The sequence below is a fragment of the Dermacentor andersoni genome, chromosome 9 (assembly GCF_023375885.2).
Source record: "Dermacentor andersoni chromosome 9, qqDerAnde1_hic_scaffold, whole genome shotgun sequence".
In the NCBI taxonomy this organism is placed as follows: domain Eukaryota; kingdom Metazoa; phylum Arthropoda; class Arachnida; order Ixodida; family Ixodidae; genus Dermacentor; species Dermacentor andersoni.
In genome coordinates, this window is record NC_092822.1 from 18472549 (window position 1) to 18490941 (window position 18393).

General features: G+C 44.6%; 1 protein-coding gene across 1 annotated transcript in view; it reads left to right on the forward strand.

The window, feature by feature from the left end:
• Positions 1-476: 476 nt before the first annotated feature.
• LOC126527159 (ATP-binding cassette sub-family C member 2-like) overlaps positions 477-18393 on the forward strand; it is a 31058-nt gene continuing 13141 nt past the window's right edge. The window contains exons 1-11 of the mRNA XM_050174911.2: positions 477-602; positions 2855-3017; positions 4266-4523; positions 5894-6097; positions 7847-7993; positions 9043-9136; positions 11965-12167; positions 13685-13861; positions 15598-15765; positions 16244-16425; positions 16930-17005. Coding sequence (XP_050030868.2) covers positions 2886-3017; positions 4266-4523; positions 5894-6097; positions 7847-7993; positions 9043-9136; positions 11965-12167; positions 13685-13861; positions 15598-15765; positions 16244-16425; positions 16930-17005 — 1641 coding nt within the window. The 5' untranslated portion in view covers positions 477-602; positions 2855-2885. The remainder of the gene's footprint in view (positions 603-2854; positions 3018-4265; positions 4524-5893; positions 6098-7846; positions 7994-9042; positions 9137-11964; positions 12168-13684; positions 13862-15597; positions 15766-16243; positions 16426-16929; positions 17006-18393) is intronic.

Consider the following 18393-nt stretch of genomic DNA (forward strand, 5'->3'; position numbering starts at 1 on the left):
AATGACTAAAAGCCAGCCAGCCAGCCAGCCAGCGAACTGGCTGGCTAGCTGGCTGGCTGGGTGGCTGGCTGGCTGGCTGGCTGGCTGGCTGGCTGGCTGGCTGGCTGGCTGGCTGGCTGGCTGGCTGGCTGCAATGCAGAAACAGTATGTAAAAAGTCGTGCAGAAATCGTTCACGACAGTTCTAAGTGTAAGCGAAATAGCCCGAACCAAAGAATGAGTAAGTGAATGAGAATTCGAGTGTCTTCTCTGCCGAATCTGACTACGGACCAGCCACGAAATCGGCCGATAGAGCCAAAGAAAGCTACTAGAAGGAACTACATGTAATCGGAATGATCCGAAACACAATCACTGCATGCCTCACCGTCCACAATCCAGCCTCAGTAATGCAAACCACAATCATTGCCACATAAATGTAACAAAAGGTTTTCTGTAAATCCAAATGCGAACGTAACAAATTTGTTTTCTGCAGACGAATTCCTCCCGGGCGCCGGTCTACATTCGTGATTCAATTGGGCAAGGTATTATGGGTGGACACAGTGCGAATTTTCCTGGTCACAGCAGCCTACTACAGCTGCATATATGCTCGAATACCAGCACTCGAGTAAGTCCTTCGTGAATCACTTGCAATGAAAAGATTGTATATCAAAGAGTAAATGAGTTCAGAAAAGAAAAAAACTCGTGGCGACAAACAAACAAAGAATGGTAGAACATGGGGTGTCGCTCAAGCCGACGTTTCTATAAGAAAGAGAGAGAAGGCGAAAGAAACGAAGAGGGAAAAGCAGGGAGGTTAACCAAACAGGTAGCCAGTCGGCTACCCCACACTTTGGGTGGAGAAAGGGGAAAGAATAGATAAGAAGGAAACAGAAAAAATAAATATAGGGTGAGTCATTGTGAACACATTCGCAGAGGAATGTTCACTATCACAAGCATTCGTATAGTCCCAGTCGCTTTCAAGAAGTGCACAAGGGCTTTTGTGGCTTTGTGTATGCAAGAATGCATTGGGCATGGTCCAGGATGTTTTCCTCCGAGGTGGCTCTGTTAGCCAATCGGCTGGGTATAGCTTGCAGAGCACATTGTTGAGTGTCAAAGGTTGGGCAGTGAGCCAGAAGGGGCTCTGGAGTCTCTTCGACAAGGAAGCTTGTCTTCGCCAGTTAAAGCCCTGACGAGGAAAAGTCGTCTTGTTGAAACATTGGCTACAGTGACATCACTAGCTCTACCACTGTTAATCCCTTCAAGCCTGCATCTTACTGTAAACCCCTCTTTGGTGACAAATAATGCATTGAAAGTTAGTGCCTGTATGTGTCGCCTCCCTTGTCTATCGCAGTTTGATCTATTGCTCGTGCTTTATGTACCAACACACCAACTCGACTCCCGTAAGTGTGCAAAAAGCCTGCAAACTTCAACGAATGTTGGTAATGCTGAACAATTAACTAGGATGAAACTGTTGCGAATTAGCGACTCTCGTACGATTGAGTGCGCAGCGCTTGATAGTTTGCAGCGGTTCTCGTATAACGAGAGTTCGGCCGAACATAAATGCTGGTAACTTTCCTAAATATACATATTTAAACTGTACTAAACGATATGCCAATGTCACTCGAAAAGTACTCTCTCTGAGGCATTGTAATAATTTGACGTTTCTACATGGCGTAGCTCATTGTTTCCCGTGCCTATGTTGAGCTTTCCCTTCTGTTCAAAACACAGCCGTTCAAGTTGCCACCTCATCCAGATATTATTTGCCGAACACAGCTAGGTTAATTAAGTTACATCAGATAATTTTTTAGGTTTATACTCGGTCTGCGATATTCACTCTATGATCTTATACCAAAAGTATGTTCTTGGTTCCAATCTCCTTATCGAGAACCGACGCTGCAAGACAGCTTCATATTGTGGCTAAAGCTATGACCCACAAATACTGGTCTTCTCCCAACATCCCGAAGTGTAATCTTCATAGGCTGGATCAATCCTTAAAGCTACAAGTGCCACAAGAATTTCCCGCCCTGAGGCAACAGTATTGTGCCGCCTCTGACTCAGGGTGGCATTTACGAAGGCTTACCCGTTCCACATCGGAATGGGGGACTCGCCCATGTGCGACTCTTGCGGAACCACAGAAACAATTGGCCACATCCTATGTATCTGTCCCCAATACGACGTCGAGCGCGAAGTTTTCCGGACAGCACTAATCCAGCTGGACTCTAGACAATTTTCCGTAATAAAGATCCTTGGACCCTGGCCGTTCGCGTCGATGGCACAGAAGGCCACTAAAACGCTCTTAAAGTACCTCAAGTCGACAGGTCTTGGGAACCATGTGTAGGCTCGGTGCGAACCTTCCACTGCACGCGAAACTGTGCTCTCTCTTTCTTCTCTCTGTCTCTTCATCCCCATACCCCCTCCCCCAGTGCAGGGTAGCAAACCGGACGTGCGTCTGGTCAACTTCCCTGCCTTTCCTGACTTCTATTTGTCTCTCTCTTCCTCTCCCCCCCCTCTCTCTCTCTCTGTTCTTGGTTATTACATTTTTTAAACGCGCCCCTAGATGTTCTGCTTGCTGTGTTCAAGTTCTCGTAAATTGAAGACACCACGTGAGATAGACATTTTGCTCGCCTAAATTGTAAAATATTCATTTCTGTTTGTGTTTGTTAGAAAAAAGGGTTATTGCGTTATAATGAATACTTCAGTTCTGGACTATTCGCACGTAACGTAATCAACAAAAGACACAACAAGCGCAAGTTTTTGTCCGCCGAATTTTTTTTTCGCTTTTATCGCCCGCAGTCTGTGTCTGAACTTTCATCATAGAATGCAATTGTTGTCTACAGTGTGAGTTACTCTTCCCATGCTTGGTGTGCCTTTGCTTGACAGGTTACTGATAAACAGCCGCGATCAAGTCGGCATGATGTCGGCAGTGCTGCTCTTCGCTGCGGCCACTACCTTTGAGCTTCTGATCTCCTGCTACCAAATGGACGTACTCCACTTGTTTGGTGTCAGGATTCGTTCCATGCTTCAAGGGCTTGTATTCAAAAAGGTACAGCTCCTGGCTAATAGTTTTCAGTGCTCTAAGCTGCTGCTGCTGCTTAACCCGGCTGTCTAACCGGGTGAGCATTTTCTCGCCACGGTACGAGTCACTGGCCTCGGAACAGATCCGGGCAACATACAAATCTTGTACAGGCTTAAGACCATGACATTTTGCATATAGTAGCTGCGTGCTTTACGCGGCAGGTCGAATTGCCCCTCTGCCTCTGGCCTTGGCTGCAGTTAGAAGGGCGGCCGACGCGCTGACAGACAGCTGATGTACTTTCCAGGGCCAAGCAGAAATGTAGGGTTAGTTCAGCTTTTTATGGCCGGTGAATTAACCCGGCGAAATCTGACAAGGAAACAATTTTAGCGTGCTTCTACGGCATAATGTTACAATTCTCTTACAATTCTTCGTTGGTTAGTCCTTTGTCAGTGTTCCGAGTGTCATTTTTGTCATCTTTAGAATCAGCCGGTCGTGAACGGTGGTTAACACGAACGTAATGAAGTCGAGGTTTTGACAAAAGCCTGTCTGGTCTGGAGCTATCGTGATAAAAGGTAAAAAAGAAGACACCGACCATTACAATTAAGAATACAAAAGACGTTTCGGCTTGCCTGACGGGAGCCTTGTACACAATGTAATTGAGTACGTGTGATACATTGCTTATAAAGCTTCAAAATGCGACACAAGCAGGGCGATGCCACGAAGGTAATCTAATCGGAGCGAAAGGAATCGGTACATGAGTTCAGGGTTTTATCTCTTGTACTGCGTGCTTTCCTCTATAATCTCGCCAAAATTACCGATCAGTCTAGAAGTGGTACAATAATCTTAGTCAACTGAGGTTCTTTAGCAATTGCGTGAATATACAAGTATAGGGGCGTTTTCGGACTACGCCCTCATGAAAGTGCGGCCGCCCCGGAGGATAATTGAAACGATGACGGAAAGCTCCGGAGGAGCAACTTTCAATTCCCTAAGCAAACCAAATATCTATGAACCGCTGAAGCATGGCGAAGTGGACAAGTTGGAAGTGATTCATTTTGAGCAGCGTGCACACACACGAGGCTTAGGTAAGGACACATGACACATGACATGACATGACATAACACATGAGGGCTTTCTCTTGATGGACAGTGCTCCTCCTGTGTCCTTCCCTTGGGCCTGGACCGTTTGCCCGCTGCTCACAATGGGAAATTAGCAAGTTTATAACAGGCTTATGCGAGCGAACGTACAAACCCTCTTAGCCGTCGTCAACGGTTCCAGGTGACGAACATGTCAGCCGGCAGCAAGGCCCGCTACCCGACGGGACACATCAGTTCCCTACTGGGCGTCGACTGCTCCCTGCTCTCCAGCTGCGCCTTCGCCATCCCTGTGCCCCTGTTCGGAGTGCTTCTGTACCCTTTCCTCTTCTGGATGCTTGCCGCGCGAGCCGGCGCTGTGCCGTCGCTGTGCTCGGCGGCCTGGGCCGTGCTGGTGCTGGGCTTGCCCTTTTTCGGCTCGTTTCTGCAGAAGTGCTTCTGGGTGAGTGCCACTTATCCATGACGGGGCAGCTTTAAAGAATAATATAGAATAGAATATATTGACGGGAAAGACAGAGAGGTCGACCTGAGCTAGTGCGCTCTAGTCTGTTACTCTGCACTGGGGAAAAGGGAAGGGGAGTGAAAGTACTGGGATGGATGGATGATGATGATAAGAGGAGGGGTAAGTGCTTATGGGTATGAGACAGTTGCCTTGCTAGAGCCGCTCGTCAAGCTTGTTGTCCTGCAGAAACAACACTTTAGTTGCACGCATTGAAGTTGCAGCGTCAGGCTATGGGCGGAGGATAGCTTCCTCCGACAGTGGTTGCCTGCCAACGCTGGCTAGGAAACTTTCTAACGTCCTTCGCTCCAGCATATATGCTGGGCAATCGCACAGTATGTGTTCCAGTGTTTCAGGCACCTGGCAGTGTTCACAATCAGGGCTGTTCGATTGGCCGATGAGGTGCGCGTAGCGACGGGTGCAAGCAACGCCCAGCCGAATCCTGTGTAGCAATGACGTTTTGCTCAGCGTAACCTTCGGGGGCAAACGGAATTAACCGTCTGGGTCGATCATATGTAGGCGTCTGTGAATGTTGTTGTCGTGGGCTCTGTATGCCTTTATAAGGTTCTGCATGAGTGCCTTGATCATGGAGTTGGTGTCAGGTCGCGAGTAGGCAATCCAGCTTTAAGGAAAAATTGCGTGTTAATGACCGAACAATTGGCCTTGTGATTTACAAACTTTCCTAATTTCACATCCTGAGTCAAAAGTTATTCTGAGCGCCCCTCTTCTTCGTATGCGATAGTATTGTTTTGAGACGTTAGGAGAAATCAGTCAATCAAACAGTCAATCAATAAATTAAAGGGGGAAAGTTTGATCTACCGGAAAGTAGCTTTAAGCTACCGTGGTAACCAGCAGATGATTTTTTGACCAACAGGCCTTCTTTGAGGCCACTGGCCTGCATTCAGTTGGATGAACATTTTTCGTTTCATAATAGCTTTCACTGCTTGTGGATTTCTTTAGAAATTACTTGTTATATAAATAAATAGATAAATAAATAAATAAATAAATAAATAAATAAATAAATAAATAAATAAATAAATAAATAAATAAATAAATAAATAAATAAATAAATCGTGTACTTTTAAAGAAATACTCAAATTGCGCACTTGTGCGTGACTCCGAGATGTGTTGCACTCCTTGAGTGTGCACTCTATTAATAAGGTTGATAATATCTTCGTAGTATTTCTTCTAATTGTGAAGTGCTACAGTAACGGGTACAAGCTTTGTGCTTTGACGCTTCCTCCTTTCTCATGCCTTTGCTGAGCATTGTCCGAATTCGGGGGAAGCAATCTGTCGCTACGTTCAACTTGCAGAAAAAGGCAACCCGAGCTCGCGACGAGCGACTTAAGGCGACGACTGACCTGCTGTCCACCATCCGCGTGGTGAAGATGTACGCCTGGGAAGACGCCCTGCAGGAGAATGTGCACCGATCCAGAGAGGTCGAGCTCAAGTGGCTTCTCAGGGTCAACCTACTGGATGCCATTCTCGACTGCCTCTACAACTCCACCAGCTCAGTGGTAAATGCCTCTTTCCACCGCAGACTCGTCGCCACATGCAGCTACGTATACTGTGTGTGTTTCTCGGTCGAGTCATCCTGTCAGGAAATTTTAGAGCGCAACTCTTAGGCGCCCGTTTCTTGGTTCAGCGTCACCGTCACTCGGCGTAACCGCGCGAACGCGTTCGTCGTCGTCGTCTTCTTTCACAGCTGGCAACGACGCTGCTCATGATGCAAGCGTTCCCATACTGCACTTCCCTCTGCGAAGGCGCGGATGGCACTGCCAGTCGGTGCGGTGTTTTAGGCCTGAAATTCTTTGCTTCAATATATCGCGAAATGAAAACACGTATACAGCTGCGCTGAAATTTAGGATTGGGGAGTATCGTAATCGTCGGACATCTTTTGTTACTCTCATCAGACTAAGTGTCAGAGTTGTATGATGGCAATCAGTGTGTTGTGCTAGTCTGTCGTTGAGCACACAACACGCTGGGGCACTGTGCAGAGAATTGAAACTCGTGCTGCTTTGTTCCTGAAAAACCGTGCTCTCAGAGTTATCTCTTGAGCCGTGAGTCAGCTAAAGTAAATTTTACCTGGTGGTAGGCTCGGTGTTGTTGCAACAGGTGTGGTTAGCCTCGCGCGCTTAGCCCGCATTTTTTTTTCTCTTCAGAATCACTTGCGTTGTTAGCACTGGTGTTTGATTCCACGTTCATCAACTCGGTGTATTGAAGAAAGACAATCAACAGGCGTAGAACTCTCCTTCCGGATTACTCTGGGCCTTTACGGTAATGCTACATCTTGAAAGCAGGCATGTCGAAGATATCTGTTTTGTAGACCGTGATGTAACGCGTTTTTTTTTTTTTTTTGCTTACCGAATTGCGGGGACATGGAGACAATCTCTTCCACACCACAGATCTCACCAAGCAAGGCAAGAGAAAAGAAAAGGTGGAAGTGGAAACTGTGGTCATAACTAACCATGCCTGCTTGTAGTTTGAATTTTTACCTTCTGTTGTAGATCGCTCGTTCCCTAGCTGCACTGTCCGACAATGTAGACCTTCCGGACCTCCTCCTCACCCTTACACACTCACAATTACGGGGATTTTGAGCATGTTGTAATACTTACTACTTCTGAAAATACTTACTACTTAGCGTGAGCAAATCAGTAGCGCAGTGATTGCGTGCCAGCACGTCAGCATCACGGGCTGGAATCATATACCAATGTGCTTCTTTTTTCGTACACGCATTGGCGGTCAAGCCAGTCGTAACGACCAATGTAATGAACGAGAAGGGCAACCGAGGGGAACGATTCCTATTAATAAAGCCAAGGGAAGCATACGGTAAATTATTTGTTGTTTTTTCATTTGAATGTAGAAATCGTAACGTAAAAGGACTGGAAGGTGGCGAAAAGCTAACTTGCCGTGGCAGCCGAACCGGAAACCTTCACATTACGCGCGTGTGTTGCTCTACCAATTGAACTACGGCGACGACTGTTTCCGCGTCCACATTCTCGGGTATTCATGCATCTGTACAAGCTTCGACCTTGGGAGCGGTAGCCAGCGATATTCACGTCCATGGCACCGGAAGTGGCGCCGGTTGCAAGTTGTTTTCTTCGCCGACATTCATTTCCCTTTAACTTATCAAATAATTTACCCTGTCTTTTCCTTGGCTCCATTATCTGTTGGCTTCACAAAAGTGCGCGTATGTGTGTTCTTGTTGTTGCGGTCGTCTTTGTTGTTGGCAAACCTACTTGTTTTCTACGCAACTTGCGTTTCAGCTTATGATCATCCTGTTCTCTACGCTCTACGTGCTGGAACCCAACATCGTGCTCACCCCGGCACTGTCGTTCTCGTGCGTGTCACTCCTCTACATGACTGATCTGAGCATGAACGGCTGCGGACAGGCGCTGAGGAATTTCAGCCAGGTGATGAACAGCTCCTCTCTCCTCGTGTGCACAGGACTAAACTTAGAGCGCCGAAGCTTGGGAACTGAAAGGAAATCATTAAAATATACTGCCGGTATCGCAACGAGCCATCAAAAGTGAGCAAGTTAGGCAGCATGCTAACTCGATCACCCGATTCGTGAAGGGAACTTGATCCGTGAAATGAAGTGAGGTATGAAGGCGTGTTTAATATCAGGCGACCAACCTTAATTTCAAATTCAAATTCAAAAATCAGTTTACTCAAACGACTAATAAGAAATACATGTGAACCATCTGGGCCCTTAGCCTTCTCGGCTAGACTTGGGCCCATGCAGGAAGTGCGAAAAAAAAATCGTTATAGCGAGACAACTCAGTATTTTACACAGGATTCATGTAACGGCAGTTATACTGTAGTTATACACAGAGGCGCTTTACTATTGTGTCTCACTTAGCCAAGAAACAAAAAAAGCGCTAGTAAGTACGAGTATTTCGCAATAAGATGAGGACCAAGTAACAGGCCTTTAAAGCGCAGTGTGTAATGGACACTTACCACAGCATTCCAAAAGTTATTCTGGCAGCCTCTAGGAGATTGCCGGAACAACGTTTGGAAAAGTGGGGAATATATTTATTGTAGATGCCTTATGTTAAAGCTTGAAAAAAGGACAACTACTCGTTAAGTGGCACTCCTCCTTATGGTATTCTGCCGTGTAACTATCTGCAAAATCGAGACTTAATTAAAGTAATAGGCATGTAATTGGCATCATAGAAAGTTCTGTTTGACCTATACCTCCACTGCACATGTCTGTATAGAAGGAGAATTTACAGGGCGGAAGTTACGGAGTTAACCAGAAGATGCATTCGATTGGCATTGTTATCTTTGTTGTGACATTGTGCGATAATTATCTAAATAAGTCGGAATTTATAGGCAATGCAAATGATCGTATTTAGCCAAAGCGCAAGACCAAAAAGTGTTTTAACAAATATCTGATACGTCACGCGCTCTAAGTATAGTAGCTATAATGTATATGGGATTTTCTTTCGCATTTTGCTAGGGTTCGCTGGCCCTCAAGAGAATTGCGGACTTCTGTACGGCAGAAGAACAAGAAAACATCCTTGACTCCAGCAGCCATTTTACAACGAGGAAAGGTAACCTCTTGAATGAGTCGAACCATACCGGAACGTGGTGACATATTTGGCTGTATTTTATGTGCATTGTCAATCAAGATAATTTTTGTAGAAACGCTGGCATTGTAAGGCCCCGACTGGACTAAAAGAAGAAAACCGCCTTTGGCCTTTCGAGCAATCAATGTTACGAGTCAAATTAAGCCACCGCAGTAATAAAGGGAATGAGTTTCACCCGAAGGCGGGACATTCACCGTGATAGCTCGGTCCAGTGTTGTGCTCGACCTCTTGACACGGCGTTCTAAGGAGAGAGTTTGAGTCCTACGCCATGAAGATGCGTACGCAGCACGCAAGCGCTTTGGTGAACGCCGGAGCAGGTGTCACGACGATGCTTTTAGTAGATTGGAGCGCCCACGTACGTAAATTTAACGCAAACATGCTGCACCACGTGCAAAGTAAGAACGAAAGAAGCGCTTGCTGTCCACAGCCAAGCCGATCCACACATGCTAGCCAGATCCCTAGCCCAGTTACGGCACAGTAGCCGCCGATTTTCGCGAAAATGAAGTACCTCGCGCTGTCACGAATAAGCGAGAACTACGAGAGCAGCACGCCGAGGCCCCTTCCACGTACTCCATTGAGCGAAAGTGCACGGACCAGGGATTGCGCGATAAAACTCGTTTTCTCCGCTGTTTGTGAATGCAACTTGCTCTTAAAGACTGCAGTCTAAAACTTGGCATTACTAATTTTCTAGTGCACTTGTCAGTTTCCGTCTATGCGTGTTAATTACGAATTAAATTCTGTTTCTTCGGTGACCCTGTGGTCCGTATACTTTTGCTCACGCGTGTACGCGCGCAACAGTCGGGTACGTGAGTACGCGGCAGCCATGTATTCGCATCCCGTACCGTTCGTGTTGTGTTCTGCACACGCGCACTGTGCAGAACGCAGCGCTCTTATTTACGCTCTTATTTAAACGATCTTATTACGCTCTTATTTACGCTCTTATTTAAACGCTCTTATTACGCTCTTATTATTACTCTTATTTAAACTATGTAATATGTGGAGGCGACACGGCACGACGCCGCACGTGAGACAACTGCTGCTGCGCAGCAGAAACAGCACCCTGCCATGTTATACCAGGCGTTCCATAATGCTGGCGGGATAAGAACGCCGGCAGCTGCGTCACAGGTGTCGCACCTCGATGCCGTACGAGATGAGAGTGATGGAAAAACAGTCGTCTCTTGTCAGTGCCCAATGAAATGGTCAGATATAGCCAGCTTATTTAGTCCGTACGGCTCACACCGGTGCGTGTATCAGGGTGTGCTACGTGCACGCAGCTGCCAGACAGGCACGCCATTGTAAATGCGCACAACGCTCACGATAGCAGGTGAAGCCAGAGCACTGCCTTGGCTCTATCTAGCTGGCAGAGCTCATTGAGCGTAGGGTGGCGGTGCGTTTAGTTGGCTTTGTCGCTTTTTTTGGAGCTAGACGCTTTGTGCCTCTCTGGAGGCCTAAAACAATCGACACATGGGCACCGCATGCGCGTCAATACCGCGACAGCACGGCGGCACCAACGCGACGGCGCGAACACGCCTCGTCTGTCCGTATAATTATTTGCTATAGCGATAAAATAAGTCCGTTTCTTTAGTGCACCCGTTTCCCAGCAGCAGAAGCTGCTAAATTACTTCCCGTAAAGAACAGACATTCGTAATTTCATTCCACATCATTGCCAAAACATACCTTCATATATACAGCAATATTACTTGCAAAGAAAAGGGAGACATTCGTCATTTGATTCCATAGCACGGCATTAACATACCGCTGTATTTACTGCAATTTCGCAGTAAACTTACGTGCGGAAGGTGTAAATATATGTGGACGTATTTAGATATTGTAAATATAAATTGTAATGTCTAATACACATATATTATACAGGGTGGCCCAACTATCACGCACCAAGATTTAAAAATATGAAAATGCAATGTAGCTGGGCCGAAACAAGGTAATGTTGCTTGCCGTCGCTTGGAGATGCTCGGATTATCGTTTTCATCTCGCCTAATTAGATAATTAGTCTTAAATAATAATGAACTTCTAAAATATTATGACTCGATCAAAAATGTCCATGATAAAATTATGGATCAACAAGAAAAACTCCCGATAGAGCTTTCTGTTGTTCAATACCTGCTGCGTAAAAGCTTTTCCGAGCATGGAAGAAGTTCGCGAATACACGCAAAATTTCCGCGCGACTGGCCGCTCGATCGAGGCTCTTTGCGTGTATTCGCGAGCTTCTGTCATGCTTGGAAAAACACTTTTATGCAGCACGTATTGAGCAACAGGAAGCTGTATCGGGAGCTTTTCATGTTGGTCCCCAATTTTCTCATTGGCTCTTTTCATCTAATTATGATGTTTGAGAAACTTGTTAATTAATTAGGAATAAATATCTATCTATCTATCTATCTATCTATCTATCTATCTATCTATCTATCTATCTATATATATATATATATATATATATATATATATATATATATATATATATATATATATATAATTAGGCGGAGTACAAAATTATCTGAGTATCTGCAAGCGACGGCAAGCAACGTTACCTTGATTCTATCCAGCTACGTCGCATTAGCTTATCTTTAAACCTTAGTGCATGATAGTTGGGAGACCCTGTATATACACATATATATGCTGCAAATTTATATATAGACCATTCTGTATTTATGCCTAATCTATTTTTTAAATTTATGCATTACCATGAGTATATAGTGATTAGAACCAACACTATCGTGCAACAGCAATGCGTATGAATATCACTTGACATCAGTTTGCTTATCATTCGACTTACGCAGGTTGTGTGACAATGCAGAGATGCTCCTTTTCGTGGGGCAAGATTGACGATGACCAAACGGAAGCCCATCTTAATGACATCAACTTGAATGTCGAGCCCGGATCTCTCATTGGTATCGTCGGTTTCGTAGGAAGCGGCAAGTCATCGCTACTAGCCGCAATATTGGGAGATATGCACCGCATCAAAGGCAAGGTCACGTGCACGGTATGTACGACTGCGTTGAAGCAGGCGCGATTATAGTTTTAATAGTTTTGTGTAATCGAACGTTTGCCATCGTAAGCACAGTTCCACTCGTAATGAAAATTCCGAGAGCGCAGTGCGCAGAACGCCCTCGTAAGCTGGAAGGTTCTTTGACCTATCAATGGGCTGCAAGTAGTGATGCAAATCCATCATCTATAGATCTATAGATCCTATAGATAATACTATTGAAAGCATGCTATTGAGATCGCTAGTGCTATCGAGCGCGCTATCCATACTATTGCAAGTAGTGCACTATTGATGATATAAGATCAAGCGGCGTACCGCACATAAATACTTCGGCATAAACTTGGCGACATTTCCAGGTTCGAGACTGCTATAGATGAGTGTTACTTACGGTAACACTCATGTCACCTAAATTCTCGGTAATATTATTAGTTAGGCAATAATTCCAAAGCTATCGATCACACTGTCAAGAGCGAAGTATCGCAATACTATCGTTAATCTTTTTTTACCCTACCAATATTTTCAAAATGCTATAGGTGCTTTGAATGATCAATTTACCGTTAGTTTCGCATCACTGGCAGCAAGCCACCACAATTGACGAAAAACGTGAAGCGAAATGGCGAGTAATATGTGGAACCTTCGCAATATATTTCCTTCGGTCATCTCCTTTATTTGCACTGCGTGCAAGTCAATGTACACTCATGGTTACCACTCGTTTAAACGAATTATTTATTTCGATATATTTGGAAAGGTTTGCAACCATTTCATTTTTTCTTCACTAAGTACAAAACGTTCATAGACTAAAGATTGATTCGTGGTATTCGGCGAACGCCGTGAATGGATGTTGTAGGGGAAGGCAAAGGGAACATATGAGAACTAATGTAAGCGCAACAATGGAGAATGAGAACCGAGCAAAGGCGGCCAGTCTTGCATGCCAACTAGGATTAGACAATGAGAATGTTAGGTGTGCGAAAATGGTAAGATGACGTGTATAAACAGTGATGAATCATAATGCGCAAGTGCTTCTGCGGGTTGACGCATTAGCACTGAAGAGAAGAGGAAAGTTTCAACCTACATGCTGAGCATTGAAATATACGTTTACATTGTAATATTTCTGATGTGGAGGATTATACCTGAATATTATTCAGTTTATTCAATCTCAGTTTTGCAACGAGGGTTGCAATGTGGGGTTATTGGTAATGAATCATCATGGGATGTTTTGCAGCTAGCTTGTTGGCTATTGATCCAATCGCTGCGCATACATTTCAAAATATTAGAGAAATAAAAACTTTTTTTGAAAGCGGGAGCCCCGCCTGGGTCCGCAGAGAGAAAGCAAGATTGGCTATGGGGACTTGGAGTTTTCTTAGGATGTTTTTCGCGGTCCTCAGAGAATGACTGGCTGGAAGATATAGCCTTTCTTTCTAAAGGACTTCTCAATTTCGTAATAGAGTATTATCACTCTTGGACCGCGCAAAGCACGAAATACTGAGACTTTGAATATCATTTCTTATTTTCAGGGTCGTGTTGCTTTTGCACCGCAGCTTCCAAACGTGCACAACATGACAATTAGGGACAACATTCTTTACGGAAAACCGATGGACCCTGTTTTCTACGAGCAAGTGATTCGGAGCTGCCAACTGATGAATGACATCAACAAGTTGCAAGCAGGAGACATGACCGAAGTCGGCGAGAAGGTACGTGTCAGGCCTGGATTGATAACAGAACAAATTATCTAAACTTTAGTATGCTTGCGAAGGACCATGTACGATTCACCTGACTTAATTTTGTGCCTGCGGTAAGAAAATTAAATTCGGAAGTTTCTCATGAAGACTAGTGCTTCGGTGGATAATGGATGTTAACAGTGCATCCGCCAGATACAAGTTCAGATTTTTACTTGTTTTTAATTGTATATCGAGGATATTATATTCCGAAGAAGCTTGATGACGCGGACTCAAAGAAGTACATGTACGACGGACAGGTGCCTGTCCGATTTCTTTTAGTCCGCGTCTTTGTAGCGCTCTTTTCTTTTCTTCAAGATATTATACTCGATTTATGAGATCCGCCATATTGGGCGGCTACATGAACAGTTTCTCAATTTGCGAGCAGTGATGTAGAAATGACACGGTCTGGAAACACCGAACGGGTCCGCACAATCATATCATGCGAACAAACCGAGTGTAGGTCCTTGCATTTGAATGTTCCAGTTAGAAAATGGCAGTGTTATGAGCCCCAAACACCGGCGCTCCAATGTTTGTGTAAAATAGTCCATGCGTGCAAAGGTATTTATTCTCTACATGCTCGCAGTGTCCACAAAAGCCCATTAAATGGTAGCTCCGTTTCATGTTGCCGATTTTAAATCGTTTCAAAATGATGAAATATGCAATGATTTGGAATGCTGCTCTGTCACAACTGTTAAAAACACCTAATATAAGACTGTGTAGTGAAATACGTTCTGGAAATCAGCACTAAGCGTGATGCATTACCACTGAAAGAAAGTTTTTACGAACTACAGAAACTTAACAAAATTACTGAGAATACAGAATAAGATACTTAGGGTGATAGACAACTGTACAGTTCTAGCAACTAGTGACGCATTATTGAAAAAAATATATAGGATAATCAAAGGGAACGACCTCTGTCAATACAGACTACTATGACAGTACTGTCTTAGCTGCAAACGTTCAAAGTTTTCTGTTCATGGAGATGGCGAATCCTTGCTTAAAGCAAAATGCCTGGGAAACAAGAAATACAGAAATGTGGAGCGTTCCTTACTTTCGTACTAATTATGGCTTTCAGATAATTGGATGTACTCTTCCACGAATTCTAAATAATTACAACAGCAAAGAAACAGATGTGTCTCATTTAAGTGTAGCAAAATTAGCGCCTCATTTTGTTAGGTAGACTATGCAGTAATTTAAGTGGTGCAGATTTAGCAGCTCTTGGTTAAACTAGGTAGCGTATTGCCTAAGTGAAGTTAATTACACTGGTTTTATTTGTTGTATAAGCTATGTACAACCTATGTTTTCAGTTTTCTTTTATGGCTTGATCTTTAAAAGAATGTGTCACTTTGAAAACAGTGCTGTGACAGTGTGCTGTATGTCAGCTGCTTTCATTCTTGGCGAATGGGGCGGCGGATTCCTCAAGCCGTCATTTCAACGGCTCTACCCTCCGCCTTCTCTTACGCTGCACTTACGCCAAGTAAATAAAGCAGTCAATCAATCGTTCGACCAAATGAAGCTAGAGATAAGCTTATCGCGGCTGCTTTACCTTCGTGAAAAATCAGTGAACCGGAAAAAAAAGCTTTCCTTCGCTCCATTTTGAAACCCCGATCCTCCTACAGGCTGAAAATATTTGGTGGTGCGTTTTACGTAACCTGTTATTGATAAAAATAACTAGTTGACCACCTTACCTTTCGCCGATATTGACGCAGGGCACGAACCTGAGTGGAGGTCAAAAGCAGCGCATTTCCTTGGCCCGCGCTGTTTACAGCCAGAGTGACATCTACTTGCTTGACGACCCTCTCAGTGCTCTGGATCCGGTCGTGGGCAGCCGAGTGTTCAGGGAGGTCATCGGAAATCGTGGCATGCTCAGGGACAAGGTAATATTTGTTATTGAAATGACTTCCCTTTGCTCAGTACGCAGTTCCTTGATTTTCAGTCACGAATACCGCTTCCATTAAGGTATAAACTTTCATCTACTGGTGTAGCATAGTCCAGATTCTGGAGGAGCAACACTTAGACGCAGCGTACAGGAAAGAGCGGCACACATATTACGCACTTCAAACCAATTTTCTCACCATTAAGTTTACTAATTAGTGCAAATATGTATATAACTCACACTCATACAACCGTGAAGGTGTGAGGGTGTGGTTTGTAGACAGTAAACATTCTTACGGGTGCAAATCAGTTTGCATTGCGACGCATGTGTGTCGCTTTTTTTCTGTGTGCTTCGTACACGCTCTGGCCCTCCCGAATCAGGCATATTGCTTCAACGAAGCATTTTTTTTTTTCGGCTCCCTTCGTTCCATACACTGTTTTATGAGTGTGCCGTTCAACTGTTGACCAATTACTTTGCAGACACGAATCCTGGTCTGCAATCAAGGGCACTACTTGCACAACATGGACAAGCTGGTCCTCGTTGATGCAAAGCGCATCAAGGTGTACGACAAACTTGCAGATCTTGTCACAGACCCGGAATCACCGAAGAACTTCCGAGAAGCTCTCGAACAGCGCAAATCACGAGATCAGAGCACAACTGGGTGAGACTATCGGCTTTATTTACATTCAGCTGCTTAAAGGCTTCGAGTTTAGATTCATCTTATTTATTAAAAATCTGAAGTAAAGCATCGTAGGGCGATAGTTAAAGTCACACGATAGCAGCCCAGTAGACCTGTTCAGTTATGCTGCTGGGGACGCTAATGGTTTAGCTTCATTGGTTAATAATATGAGGTGCGTGTGTACAACGATGTGACATTGCTTCCAGTATCGGCCTTCCTTTACATTAGAACCGTTACGAGGGCACGTACCTGACGCTGATATTAAGACTGACTAGCAAAATTGCAACCTTTGTATACCGTTCTGTGGGACTAGGCAAGTACTATCTCCAGGGTAGGCCCAGTTTATTCGACCACGAAAGTGTTTACGCAATGTGGGGTGAATTAAGAGCCGAAAAAAAAAAAAAGAACTTCGCTTTAAAGCATTTTTTGATTCAAGTCATCGACATCTGCGGTGAAGTTAAACCATCTCGCCTTGATTTTTTTCAGTACTGCTAACGAAGAAATGGAAGAAAATGACACAGTTGGACGAATAACTCAAGAAGAGCTCGGCAGTTCCTCAAAAGTGAGAATGGCCATCTTTTACTTTTTATTGTGAACTTTTTACAAAGTATTTTTGTCGGCAGATGTCCTAGCATTTTCAACAAGTGTGTGATTTAATCGACTGCTCGGCTGAAAGGTATTACTTGTTACTCGAAGCTCGTGTATTGACCTCGTTGTATGACACCTTAAAGCAGGGCCAATTAGTTTGTCAGACATCTTAATTAGAGGGTTCGAATTGGAGGCGATCGCTTGGTAAAGTTCATGCTCTATATTTTACGCAACAAGCTCACACAGGTAGATGCACATGAGCAAATGAAAAAAAAAGAAAAAAGAAAGTGAGAGCAGAGACCAGTGGAAGTCCAGAATAAGTGGAAGTAGAATCGGGTGGGGGAACGAAACACACACATGTATGAAATCACAAAAATAATTGTCAAATTTACTGCCTGTTCTTATACGCGTCGCGGACAGACGTGATGACACCTCAATTTTCTGACTGTACTTCCTCAACTTAACCCATGAGTTTCTCCTCTTCCTGCCGCGAGAGCAGGGATCTTAAAATGGCAACATTGGAAACTCTATCTAGGCCTTCATCGTTGCTACGAAAAAGCGAGCATGCCTAACAAGAATGTTGCGTAGATCGAGGGACATCGCGGAGACGGAGACATCTGTACTGAGCAGTTTGCGTAACTATGTTATGCTGCCTTGCCAGGTGTTTTCCGTTTTCCGGCTGGTCTGTGGTGCTTTGTGTGCCGCGCCCAGTCACAGCCGCAACTTAGTCGCGCTGGCAATGCACCGATCTTCAAATAAAAAACTACCAATCGTGACACCGCGCGCTCGGATATTAAAAGAAAATGTCCTGCGAAACTGCACCAACCGATGCGACGCTCACCGAAGCGCACGAAAGGCTGTCAAACTGCCAACCGGTCCCGCCGCGGTTACTCAGTGTCTAGTTCGGTACAGTGCTGAACTCGAGGTCATCGATTCGAGCATGGGCATGGCGGCCGCATTCCGAAGGGGGCGTAATGTGAAAATGCTCATGCACCGCGCATTTAGTGCAGGTTAAAGAACCCCAGGTGGTCTAAATTAGTCCCGAGTGCCGCTACGGTGTCCCTCTAATCATATAGTAGTTCTGGCACGTTGAGCCCCAGATTTACTTTGTTTTTTTTTATTGAAATGAGAATAAAAGAAAGAGACGTAGTCACCTTATAATGGTCACGGCTACTCCTTTTCTCATAGCGGAAACAATATAAATAATATGTGGGAAAATGAAAAGAAACCACTTCATACGGTCAGAAATCCACAGCACGGTCCTATATGCCCATGAACATAACAGTATAAAAGTCAAATTCAAGTTGCACCACATTGACTTCGTTAACAAAGTCACAAACTCACACGAACGGACGTGATGTA